Genomic DNA, 13510 nt, shown 5'->3' with positions numbered 1-13510 from the left:
ACTAACACTGTGCTCTTAATCAACAGAAATCTAAACCTACAAACTAGGAGCATTCTGAAACACCTGTTAGATGGGCCTCTCAAAGTACACTTTAACTTTGAAAACGGCTGTGTGGCCACTGCCCATGACAGTTTCTAGACATTTTGAGTTTTTTAAAGGAGAAAGAGCAACGGAAAAGAGAAACATAGCCAACAGTCATTAAAGTAAGAAAATCTGAATGAATTTTGATCATTTTAATAAATATATATCAAGAAAACTTCACTTTATTACAACAACACATTCATATACAAGCATCTATCATCTAAGTTTTCAACATCAAATGTTTATCAAATATTGAAAATAAAGGACAAAACATCACTAGACTATTCAGCCATAACACAAGAACAGGTTTTAAAAATTGGTCCTTGTGGACATTGTCCAAATGATGATCCTACTCATACACTGTATGAATGAGACCTATATTTAATATTAATAGCAATAATAAAAAAGCTTTATCTTGGAGAAACTGGGAGGACTTACTTACTTCCTCCATTTGGCATTTGGTTCCTGTGAAGTATTGTGTAAGGAGGCCCAAGTCAGCCAGTAACCTTGGAAATGGGAATACAGTTTAGCAGGAGGAGTTGGCTGGTGTGGAAGGAAGGATGGTCAGAGGGGTACTCTGGTACCTTGCCAATGCACAAATGAAAGAAATGATTGAGAAAAACGACCAAATACATAGGAGCTTTTGCCGACTGAGTCCCATTTCTCCAAAATAACTTTCCCCAAACTAAAATCTTTACATTCTTTAAGATAAAACCTTATTGATCACCACATCATTTATCAACATTGTGCTTCGTAATCAACAGCAAAAGTCATATATAAAAAACCACATGCTTTTATAATCTAAACGAGTGAAATGATGCAAAACAGATTAAAGTATGATGCATGCCACTGGTTCATGAACTTCATTGGACAAGAAAACAAAACAAAACAACCCAAAACCCAGAAAACCCAAACCCCAGCAACAGACCGTTGCCATAGAAAAGCTCGAGCAGCCAGTGCTGGTTTCTAACAGCTCTGTCTATTGTTTCCTCCATCCCTTTCTAAAAATGCCAAATCCGAAAGCAATTGGGCATCAAAAACAAAGGAAGAATAGAGATGTTGAATCAAAAGTTGAACGCAATAGTTCGACATTAACGGTCTCCAAACAATATTGATCCACCCTGTGTTTTTTTGTTTTCCTGTTTGTTAAATCCCTGCTGTACTCTGATTTATCCTTAATTTTCACACTGGCAAAAATTAAGATAAAGTAAGGCACCAAAAATCGCCCTGTATAATATATCTCTAAAAGCCTCATCACCCATCACAGGCAAGCTGGGAACTTGCAGGGATTAGCCTCTACTCATATTGTTGATTGCTGCCCCTAGACAGGTGTGCTTCATTACGTTCTATCCTATTTTCATCTGTCACACAAGACTGTTGAATTCAAATACTTAACAGCACCAGGAAGCCATTTCACCTAGCTCCCTGTCTTCAGTCTTTTAGTCAGAAAAAAATACTGTATCATAAAGAAGAAGCAGACATTCCTTGCTGGTTATATTGATTTGCTTACCAAATAACTACCTAATTAAGTGGCAAACAGGTGGAAGGTTCTTCGCTAGTGACAGGCTCCTGGAGGTCACGGAAATATCACAAGGGCACATTGCCCCCCGTTCTAATCTACTGATCTTTTCTGTAAGAAAACTAAGATATACTTTTAAGCGTCAACTGTTTTCTCGGTAACGTCACCACATTTATAAGTAGCTCGCCGATGCCTACTATACAGATGTTATATGCAATCTGCTCTCCAGGCATTAAAATGACATGGCATGTTCATGGCATAATTGTATCAGTTGTACAAAACTATAAAATCCATTCAAAATAAAATTCATGAGAGCTAATTGATCATGCTGTGCATGCTTCAAAGTTTCGGTGAGAAGGTGGCTCATATTTTACTTCCTTTGCTGCAGCACAGTTTGTTACTTGGTGAAGGCTCCTTTTTCCTTAAGGACTTTTTCCACGACTCACTTACATTGCTTTTTTCATTATATCCAGTCTCAAAATAATCATAAAATTGGCCTTTGCACTCAAAAGCAAGGTCATTTCCCACAGGTTCATGGCTTAGGGGGCCACCATCCCTGTTGGTGTCATCATTTGCTTTCTCATTCAATTTGGCCTTTTCCTGAACACCAAGTGACCTCACATTAGTAACAAAGATTTCATTGGCAGGTATCTGGCCATCACCCTTGTAAATGGGTGCACTGCCTACATCAAAATCCACCTGGTGGGAACAACTCGGTAAAGGCAGAGGGGGAGAGGAAGAGGAAGATGAGGAGGAGGAGGAGGAGGAGGAAGAGGCAGTGGTGGAGGCATTTCCGACATTAGCATTGACAGAAAGGGGTAAATTTAGGTAGTGACCACCACATTCTTGGTACAAGCAGCAGGCATGAAACTTTTCACACTCCTCTTTGGCCATCCGAGGTCGTTTCCGGTAAGGACAGTCTTGAGCCATAAACCACTCCTGGGCAGAGGTGCCATTGAAAGAACAGGCAGGAAAGCACCAGTTATTCTGCATGATAATTTCTCCATGGATCCTTTTCATCAAATTGTTTATAAGGACAGATCTTCGGAGGTACACTTCAGGATCATCGATAAACTTTAGCTTTTCTAAGGACATATAAAGGATGTGGGCTCGTTCCTCAAAGATTGAGATGGTCTAAAAATCAAAAAAAGGAAGAGAAAGCTTAGGAAATGGTTTATATTAAAATATCATCACAGCACATTTCTCTCTTGGCAGTTTCTGAGTCTGGGAATGTTGTGATCTTGTTTCCCCAGGTTCATTTAGAGATGCTGTCCCAGGGGCTGCTAATGTCTCCCCTTCCCAGCAGACTCACTGGTGATGTCGAGCATCGGGGAATCCAGCCACAGTGCAGACCTCGGCAGGGACAGGTCAGGATGTCTGCCTTTTACGGCTCAGTGAGGGGGATGCCGAAATGCACAAAACTGACCTATGCTGTTAGAAGTCAGGAGAGGGGGTTCTTTGGAGGGCAGAGAGGTAGTGACTAGAAGGGGACACAGGAGAGGTTCTGGGTTGCTGGTTATGTTGTTTCTTTATCTGGATGTTAGTTATATGGCTATTTCACACTTTGTGAAATTCATCAAGCTGGACTCTTACGACACTTGGGCCTTTATGTGACACATATATATGTCAATATATGCTTTTTAAGATGCCAACATGCAGGTCATCATAAGTATACTTCAAACCCTGGCCTAGCCATCAAGGAGCATGAGATCTGGCTGTCAGATCTCATGGCTCTCTCTGGCTGTTCTTCTGGGTTTCATTCTTGCAATTATCTTTGCTTCATAGGGGGACAAAAATAATGAATGAGGCTCAAACCCTAAAAGGAACTGTTGGTTGAAGGGCCAAAGTAGGCTTTTTCTGGTGTTGGGCAGGAGGAAAGATGCAGAGAGGGAGTCAGAGGACTCACTCCTGAGCTGTGTGATACCATCACTGTGTGATCATTGCTACAAACCCAGTGGCAATTTGGAAAACTGCTATAAGCCACAACACAGAAACCAAAAAGGACTTAAAATGCTTGTCACCTGGGGATCAGCTCTTCCAGGTCATAAAAAAAAAAAGCGCCAACCTGAGGAGCTGTGAATTAAACCAGCCCAAGCTGACCTAACGGAGGAACTACAAATGCAGGGGAAAGCCCAACACCTGCCAATGCATGCTGATGACTTTTTATGAGCAGAGTCAAAGCAACATCTAAAGGGGTGGGGTGGGGGAGAGTGAGTAAGAAGTGAGGAAGATGATTAAAAAATTAAAAATCTTCTCTGCGTTTCAAAAAACTCTGGTCTGGGTTATCCTCTCCTCGATTAAATTAGCAGATTGTTTTTGAAGGAAGGTAGCCATAAGGAAAAGGAACTGGTATTTCAAAAGCTTAGATAGCCAGTTTCATACTTCTGTGCACTTTCCCAATCCTGTTATTTTCTTCTTATACATGCAAAAAAGTTAGCTTTGCTCTTTTCCTGGGAATGAATTATATATTTTAACAAATGAAACACGTGTAATGAATGCACCATGAAGGACGTTTCTACTTTCATGCACACATTCAAAGGATGGTGAGTCCCCCGCTGAGAGGTCAGGAAAAGCCCTGGGTGACCACCCCCGTGTAGGCACATACGTGTGGTACTGGCCATGGTAGCTGGAGCTCAGATACGGGGAACAGGTCAGGAAAGAACAGGTGCATTTCTGCACATGTGAAAGCACCAGTCGCCATGACCCTTAATGCAACTTGAGGAAAATGAAATCATTAGTAAAAAAGACATTCTTCAGATTATATAATTTTGTTATTTCTGGGCAGAGGAGCTCTTGCTGGCTCTTTCTTCAAATACTTGTGAAAAATAACACAGGACCCAAAAAAGTGACAACGATTAACATGGCTCTTCTGAGAAGTGGCTCATTTTCATTGCTTGGGTGGAACACTTTAATTTCTGGAAATGGATCAAGCAACTGTTGCTAAGTATCTTAAACTCTTAATAAAAATAATGACTATTTAAAAAAACATACTTTATGGCTACAGCTGCTGAGTGGTGGGTGAAAATCCTCTTCTTCCACATACTTCCTCTTAAAGTATGTGATCTTGGATGTTGTTATAGGATTTGAAATTCCCCTGTAATGTGATCCTGTGGTAATAAATCAGATACGACAAATGACATGCGGTTTGCCAGAGGTTCTCCAAACAAAATACTTTCCTTGCCTTGCCTTTTAGAAGATAACTTGGCTACGTATTTGTCTGTACATGTGGTGATTAAAAATAAACATTAGTCTTAATAGTTGCTATCATACAGAATCCTGTGACCCAGGCTAGGCAAGTATTTCTAGACAATTATAGAGGAAAATGACATATTTCAGCATTTACTAAATACTCAGAATCTTAACTCTATGCACAGGCAAACAGCAACATTCATAAAGGGGAGTAGTGTAATAATTCCGAAATAATATTAGTATTTATTCCAATTATTTAATTAAACCCATCATAATATAACACCACTGTTCAGATGCATATATCTTTAACTGTAAACACTAATAACCAAATAACATTTAAATATTACGGGCTCTCAGTAAGTAAGCAAATTATTATCTGCACACTGGAGTCATAATATTCCTTCTTTTAAAATATAAAATTTAAATTTTTTAAATTTAAAATTAAAATTCAGGGTAACAAAAGTCCTTTTTGCTCTCAAAAATGTAACATATCAACCATGAATAAAAATAGGGTCTAATTTTTAAAGACCAAGCTTTTAATCCTTTTTAGCAAATCTGACTTCAACAAGTACTCATTTTACATTTTATGTTTTTGTTTTTTTTCCAATCACTGGTACTACACAAAAATCCAAAGGAACTCACCTTAAAGTATAAGAATAAAGAATCAGGGAGAACATATTTTTTTCTGGTCTTAAAAATTTTTTTTTCCTATAATACCAAAGCCTATTGCGCGCTTAATAAAAAGAAGAGCCACATAGCTGCCGGCCCAAAGTGCAGATTCCCTTATGTCTCATGGGATAAAGATTTCATTGTCAAGCCCACCAGGGCTTGTGTAGCTCTGAGAGAACCATATAGTTCCAGAAGGTAGAAAACTGAAACTCAAACTGAAGTTTCAAGATCTGGTTTGGTTCTCTTAAAAATACAGATGCCTGACTTTTACCCGAAGCAGCAGCACATGGAAACTCAGGTTTGAATGCAATTAACATCACTCCTGGTCCTTTCCCTGGAGCCTTGGGCTCACTTATGAGCGGTACACAGGCAGCCTGGGACGTCCCTGGAGCACGAGCTCTCTCCGCTCAGAAGGGCACCCCAGACACCACCATTGCCCATCAGTCTGGCCGCAGAAGGCAGCAGGGGAAGGTCAAGGGCAGTACCTGCCAGTGGGGGACCAGCTCCCCGGTCTCCCTGCAGAGGAGCCTGTGCTGGCCCTGGGGGGCTTGGGCCTCCGTAGCTGTCAGCCTCCCATAGTGTCTGGTACCCAGCAATTTCAGCAGCTCCTTCCGAGACAATGGGCTCGCAGAATCTATTCATGGACAGAACCAGAGTCATCTCTGACAGCCTCAGATCTGGAAAAAAAAGAAAACAGCCCTAATCAAGAGCAAGCCAGGGGATGGCCTTGGCTCCTCCTTCCTTTGCTTTGGGAAACTTTTACGTCTCAGTCCTCCCCTTTGCCCTGAAACATTTTATTATTTTTTCAAAGAAAACCTCAGCAAACTCTCTTGCTGCTATTAGCTCAGCCTCTGTGTTCAGCAATCTGCATTTCATGGGCGGATCTTTAAAAACCCCATTTCTTATTGTTCTCAGATTCCCCTCAGCCCTCTTCCAGACAGCTGCTTTGCCTCCTAAACACATTTTCCTCCTGACCTTCCCGCAGAAAATGTACCGCTAAGAGGCAAGGCCAAAACCCTTGCCGCTTCCTTTCTATTAATAAGGCAAAATCAATTTTCTAGTCAATCCCCTGAGAGTCTCCTTTGATGAAATCCGCTAATCAATCAAAAGAAAAGGAAGGAGGAGACAGAAGTCTTCCCCGGAATCCCTACGGATGCTCTCAGGTTCAGTCTGTTCCGCTGCCCGCTGCCCCCTCTTCCTCTGTTTCTGCAGGGCCAGTTCCTCTACAACATTCTGGGGCTCTCTCCACTTTCTTCTCCCAAAGCGAAGCAGACAGAGACACACTTGGTAGTTGTTTCCACCAGCCCTGATTGGCCTGAACTGGATCTGCCTCCAGTCAAAACACTGAGAGATGAAGACAGAAAATTGGCTCCAGTTTCCAGCCGTGAGCTGCAGTCCCACAGGAGCCAAGCACAACATCAACGGAGCAGGCGGAATATTAAACAGGAGCCAGGGCTTCAGGGCCAGAGGCAGCGGACAACTCTACACCGCAAAGCCCAGAGGCGAGGCAGAAACTTTCCAAGAGGCAAAACACCACTGCCCTTCTGTCCAGTTCACGCCCTTCCCTAGGGTCTGCGGGGAAACTGGAAGCCTCTCTACTCTTGGGATGCGCCCTGGGCTCCTCGGCACCTTGGGTGGTGGGGGCCTTTCCCTGGGGGCTCAGTGTCTTCACCTGGTCCTAAGTAGGGCTCAAAATGGGGTCCAGAGTGAGTGCAAGGGAGAAGAGGATCTAAAGCCAAAAGACCTGGGGGCCATAGATCAGTGGTGACTGCAGATCAGCCTCAGTGCCTTATTATCCACCAATTCCTTTACGAGACCCAAACCTCCACTATCTCACTTTGCCGTTTAAAGAACTGTCACAAAGAGAGATGACAGGCCTGCTTTCTTGAAGATTGATTGTCTTTCAAATAGATGCTAAGGGTCTAGTTCTTGCTTTCTTCTCCAAATTATACAGCTTGTAATGTTTGGGGGAAAGAGTGACTCTACTATTGTCTCGTGGGAGACTATTATTACCTACATGTTATAACAAGGGTCCACTTCCAGGTAAAAGGAGGAAAGGCACAAGGGGAAGGGGAAATAGCTTCATTAAGTGACAATGTCCTTCTGGCTAACAGAGCAACTCTTGGCAGCAATGACTCCGTCACCCAGACTTCTCTCTGAGACCTGAAATTCTGTCCCAACCTCACTGAAGACGTAAGCCAGGCCTTCTGACATACAGGGGAGGTGTCCAGGTCAGTGGCTGGAATTAGGACCCAGCTGATTTGGGCTGCTAAACTACCTACCCCCTTTCTTTTAAAATGCCCTCCAAAGAGGCAGCAGCAAGGACTTATTTGAAAACCTTATTTCAAGAGAATAAAAAAGGTTCAATTAATTCTCTAAAAAGACATGGTCGGACATGCCATTTATTCTGTTCTTTGAGTCATCAATCAAGAAATTTAGACCACACTGATTTCACAAACTAAGCCATTCTATCACCCCTCAAACTCGACATCCAAACAAGGTATTTATTTCCTGGAAGACTCTCATGAAATGGTCCAATTTCTTAACTTATCTAAGAGACAACTATATCAGGAAGTGCTATTGCCAGGAGCACATGAATTATATAGCTTTTTCTCAGAGTCGGTAGCCCTGTCTCATTGACTGCAACAGTATTTTCTCACTTGAAATTTACACTCACTTTGTGCTGGATTCTGGGAATAAGATCCAAGCTTTTTGCCTACATGGAAATTTTATTACATATAAACCAAGGCACGTTGACAAATCCATATCCCATAAGACAGAGAAGCATTTGCAGGCCCCTAGCAGCAATTACCTTTGTTTAAAAGGACATTATATGGGCCCTGTGCTATTTTATGTTAGTAAGAGTTTGTTTATATTTTAATGACTTATCCTTGTAGCTTTTTGGTTGTTAAGGATTTCAGCGTTTCTATTTGTTAGTATTGTTTCCGGCACAAAATTCTACTCATGCATTTGAACTTGAAACATGGCACAATAGTTTTTATCTTGGCTGTTTCTTTCCTTTTATGATATCTAGTTTCAGTAAATTTTTCTTTTTTTGAATGGGAAACTTTTACACACAAATTCTTAAACTGGAGAGGTGAGTTCCAAGAGTGATTTATGTAAGTCCGAATAAAAGATAAATGAGTTGGGATTATTTGGGAGCGGGGAGGAGATTTTGCAATTGAGTCTTCCTAGTCTATCCAGAACTTACACTGGGATGTTAGGAAATTAAGAAGGCAAGTTTAACATTCATGAAATATTGGAGTATGGGGCACGAAGCCATGATTCTTTTTATTTGTATTATATGTACAGATCCAAAGTGTCATTTTTTCTCAGTACAATGAGATTTACATTATAATTCTGCTACTGAGTTCAGAAGTTGAAATTCACAAATTTATGTGCTGTTAATACTAGAGTCACAAAGATGTACATGTATAGTAAATTTTGTTTTTTTTAACATCAGCAGTGAGTGAATTCAAAAGAAGGGTGTTAAAGTGTGTTTTGTCTACACAAGTGTTTAAAAAAATAAAAACTAGAAAGGTCCTAACCTTTTATCCTCAGGCTCCCGCATGTCTGTTTCGTCAGCCAAGGGAATGTAGTAGAATGACACCTCAAGCATTCCCAGAAGGCCAAGGGCTAAAATGTCAAGTTTTTCCAGCAAATGTTCACAGTAAAGTTACCAGGCATTTCTATACAATTTGTTTTTTCCAGATGAGTTGGGCTTCTTCTTTCCTTGGAGCCATGATGATGCTAATAGAAGTGGCACACATAACTGGGTAGCTGCAGATTCAGTGATGCCTTCCATCCAACAGGCGATACTGGTCACTCTTTGCCCACCCCTCCCCCTCATCCATCATTAGAAAACATTTTATTAAGAGCATTATAGAAGTTAGAGGTCTGATTCCAATACTGAAAAGCAAGGAAGTAAAGGGCTGGTATTTTCGATACACCTTTGACACTGCCGGTCTTAGCTGTCCTGCCCAGGTGGAATCAAGCCCTTGACCTGACACTGTTCCTAACAAGACCTCAACAGCTTGTCCAGCTCGTGGTAGTGGTGGTGGTGGAAGGGGCTGGGTGGGTGGAATGAAATCCTTCAACCCTTCTAAATAGACAGATACTACTTTTCTACCAGTCCCTGCAGCACACCTGTCTGCCCTGGGAAATGCATTTCCTCAGCTGCAGCTCTGAAAGGCCAAGATCTTTAGGTCGGGTCCTGGGGCTGGAATGCGGGTGCTGAGCAGGAGGGAGACGAGGGGGTGCCCGGGTGTCCGAGCCCGGGCGCCAGGTCTCCCCATCCCAGGCCTAAGGCTGGGGTCCGAGGTTTAGAGACCCACTCCCTGCAGGCGGGCAGCAGACACCACATCCGAGTTCCCACACTGACACACCCTCGGGTGTCGGTGCCGCAACCCAAGCCCCTCTCCGGGGAAGCGGGCAGAGCCCTACAGGCCGCCGACCGAAGGAGAAAGTAAACAACACCCCAAGTGTCTGGGAACAAAGGCAAGTTGTCTTTCCACGGTGCTGGAGCCGTGCGCCTCTCCTGAAGAATAAGAGCTATGATTATTCTTCCTTTTCTTCTTCTTCTTTTTTTTTTTTTTAAACCAAGTTTCCTTCTAAGGGCAATAAACACCAAAGGTAGGATTCCAAGGAAATGACTCACGGCGGTTGGCAGGGCTCTAGAGAGGCTGGCCCCGGCCCGCGCTCCAGCCCGCAGCAGATGCCTGCCCGGCCCTCCCCCCTTCGCCGGCCAAACCCACTCGGAGCCCGCGCCTGCGGGATCGCCCCGCGCATCCGTTGGACCCAGGCGGCCAGGACTCTGCCCGTGCCTCCCGCAGGCGCCCGCCGTGTCCGCGACACCCTCGGCCGCGGGGCCGCCTCTCCCCCCGCCTCTGTGGTCCCGGCCGGGCACTCCGGAAAGTTGCTAGGGCAGTGGAGGCGGGAGGGGAGGCAGGGAGGAGAGAGGCGGAGGCGTGGACCAGGCGGGCAGCAGCCGAGCCCGCCGGGGAGGTGAGCTGAGGACAGAGGAGCCGCCGCCGCCCGCAGCGCGGCTCGGCTGCCTGGGAGGAGAGTGCGGGGGCGGAGGTGGCGGGGGGGACAGAAGGTGTCAGCTCCTGCAGCTATTCCTTTTTCTTGCAAACGCGCGCTCCTGACATCCACCATCCCTCCCTCCCCACCTGCCAAGCGCCGCGCCGTCCAGACCTGGTGGCATCCCTCCTACTGACCCCCGTCCCCCAGGACAAGGGAAGAAGCGGCCACCGAGGACCCTGGGGTCTCACCAGAGCCGCGGTCCCCACCCGCCCCTAGACTCGCCTCGGTGCGCGCGGGCTGCAGCGCGAGCAGCCCTAGAGGCGGCGGCGGTTCCCGCCCGGGTAAAGGCTCCGCGGCGCTCGCCAGCCCCGGGAAAAAAGCCCGCGCCGCCTCCGCGCCCAGCAGCGCCCCGGCCCCCCAGCCGCCCCGGGTCCCGCTCCGGCCGGTGCGCGATCACTCGGTGACCCCGGAGCAGCCCCGGGGCCGGAAGGGCGCGCGGGAGCCAGTCAGCCCCAGCAGACGCCCGAGGGGACCGGCTGTCGCGCTCCACCCGGCCCGGCCTCTCCGCCCCCGCCGCCCGCGCCCAGCTCGGCTCTTACCGCGGGGTCAGCCGGGAGGCGGCGGCCGCGGCGCTCGAGCTGCTGCTGGCCCTCTCCGGGCTCGGCGCCAGCCCGGCCGCCGGTGCACACTCGCGCGGGTCCCGGCCCGGCGGCCCGGTCGGCGGTGGCCGCTGGAGCGCGGCGGGCGAGGGTCCCGGCAGGTCCCGCCGCCGCGACTGGGGCGCTGCGCCGCCGTCGCTGCAGACGGTTATGGTAATGAGCGGCTCTGTCTAGCGAGGAGCGTGTGAAACCCGTCAATCCTGTTTGCCATTTCCCCGTGGATTTCCGAGGAGAGGTTCTGCAGGATGCCCCCAGGGTGAGAAAAGGAACATGACAAGCGCGCCCGCTCTCCCTCCCTCCCTCCCTCTGCTCCCTCCGCTCCCGCCGCCGCCGCCGCCGCCGCCGCTCCTCAGGCAGCACACGGGGCGCCTTCCCCTCACCCCAGCCCGCCCCCTGCCTTCTTCCCTCCTTCCCGCCCTCCCTCCTTCTCTCCTCCCCTCCACTCCCCTCCCCTCCCGGTGCCCGGGGACACGCGGGCCCAGCTCCAGCCCGCAGCCCAGACCCCACGCGCTCCCGGGCTCCCGCCCCAGCCCTGGGGGCTCGGCTCCAGCCGAATAATGTATTCACTCTGCAACCTTCTGAGATGTCTTCTCTTTTTTTATTTGGTTTACTTTTTTGTTGTGCGTGCGTGTGATTTAAAAGAGAAAGAAAGAAATCTGTGCCTTTCCCACCCTTTGCAAAAGACTTTCTTCTCCTTTGCCACAGCAAACGGAGATGAGAAACAGATGCCTTTGCAGGACCAAGCAGTTATTCTCCCCTCGCCGCCCGCCCCCGCCCCCGCCCCTCTGGAGCTCTATATGTATAAAAAAGCAACCTTGGTCAGACTGCAACTTGAATTGGCAACTCCTTCTGGGTGGGGAGCCTCAAGGGAAAACCTCCAGGAAATAAAAAAGTAATAAAGGAGGCTGTCCTTGGTCAAAAGAATGTAATTTAAGCCCCGGAATCACATTATTTTGCAAATAGTAATTTTTCCCTATATTGGGCTCAACTGGAGTTTGTGTTTTGAAACATTAATTCATAACTTCTGTCTAGGGACCCCTCCATAGTCGAGATGGGTCATTTCAGGTGTAATGAACACAGAGGCTTGGAAGGCATAGACCTAATAAAATGGGGGGAAGGCACCTGCACAAAAGTGTTACAAAGACTGTAATGTTTGTTTACTGCTACTATGCCAGATGTGCTAAATATAACACTTCTTTAAAACAGAGATCCTCCGACTGTGAAAAACCAAACCTCTCGCTGCCTGTCTCCCTAGGAATCAAGAGGAGGCACAGACTGAAAATCAGGGAGAAAAGGAACAAGATCAAGGATGAGGATTAGCATCTGCAAATTGAGCCCTATCTAATTTGCATGTTTATTTCTTAGAATTGTAATTAAATTTCTGTAATAAATGTTTTCCATTTCATTTGTACGCTTAAAATTTGGGTGACTGACATGCAGTTAAGTGAATTTCTTTTTTTTTTTTAAAGCAAATGTAGTTTATCCAATAAGGCAGCAAACAAATATTAAACATAATTAGAACTAATCTGCTTTGAAGGTATTTTTGCTGAACTTTGTACATTGAAGACTCTCAGAGGTTTTAAGGGTATTAGGAAGCTGAGAGAAGGCAATTATGCTGAAAACAGACCAACTCAACAGACTTCCAGGAGCACTATTTCATTTTTTCCTAAAGGCATTTCAGGGTTGCATGCCTAGGATTGGGAATTGGGCATCCATCTTGGCTTTATTCTGAACCAGATTAAATTGCATTGGCTCATGCACGATATATAGGCCATTATGATGATAATTTAAGAATTGTAAAGATTCTACCCAGGTTATGGATAGAATGTAATTTTCATTTAGGTGGGGTAAGGAAAGGCACAAGGGCATTTGAAGCAGTGCAAGTACTTGAAAATCTAAGTGTCTAAAACTGGTTAGTGTCTAACTCAAATAAAGAGCTAAATGTGAGGGCTTGGAGGCATGGCTTATTATTGTTTTTATCTCCCTGTATTAAAGTTTTATAGCATTTAAAGGACTGTGGGGAAATCCCCACATACCCTTAGCTGTGTCAAAATACATAAAACCAAAAGGAGCAAATTAAGCATAAAATTGAGAAAAACATGAGACTTAAGTATCAGCATGGGTTGCATTGGCATCTTTGGAGCCTTGGCTCTGAGAAATGAGCCTTCTGGGAAACTGGCATTGCCCTTGGGTGGGGAGGACTCTTGGCTTTAATGTTACGAGAAAATGACATCATAACAGAAGTATGAAATCATTCTACTTCACAGCACCCTTGTGGTTCTGAGTAAGAACTTGACCCTGTCCTGTTCAGATATGTTAGGTTAGTATGTTTTACCGAAAGCTTTCCCTGGCCTACTTTTAATCTCAA

General features: G+C 45.8%; 1 protein-coding gene across 2 annotated transcripts; it reads right to left on the bottom strand.

The window, feature by feature from the left end:
* Positions 1 to 218: 218 nt before the first annotated feature.
* SERTAD4 (SERTA domain containing 4) lies at positions 219 to 11222 on the bottom strand. 2 transcript variants are annotated; one of them, XM_082341901.1, is made up of 5 exons: positions 11083 to 11179; positions 9007 to 9995; positions 5944 to 6135; positions 4592 to 4707; positions 219 to 2734 (listed from the first exon to the last, which is right to left on the bottom strand). In XM_082341901.1, the coding sequence occupies exons 3-5, from the start codon at positions 6116 to 6118 to the stop codon at positions 1964 to 1966; spliced, it is 1062 nt and encodes a 353-aa protein (XP_082198027.1). In that variant the 5' UTR covers positions 6119 to 6135; positions 9007 to 9995; positions 11083 to 11179; the 3' UTR covers positions 219 to 1963. The 2 variants fall into 2 exon arrangements, with proteins under 2 accessions (XP_082198027.1, XP_082198026.1); XM_082341900.1 differs by lacking the exon at positions 9007 to 9995 and having other exon boundaries at positions 11083 to 11222.
* Positions 11223 to 13510: the final 2288 nt, after the last annotated feature.

Source organism: Balaenoptera borealis (assembly GCF_965194805.1).
Source record: "Balaenoptera borealis genome assembly, chromosome: 1".
Classification (NCBI taxonomy): domain Eukaryota; kingdom Metazoa; phylum Chordata; class Mammalia; order Artiodactyla; family Balaenopteridae; genus Balaenoptera; species Balaenoptera borealis.
Note: the sequence above shows the minus strand (reverse complement) of the source record. Positions and strands in the feature narration are given on the sequence as shown.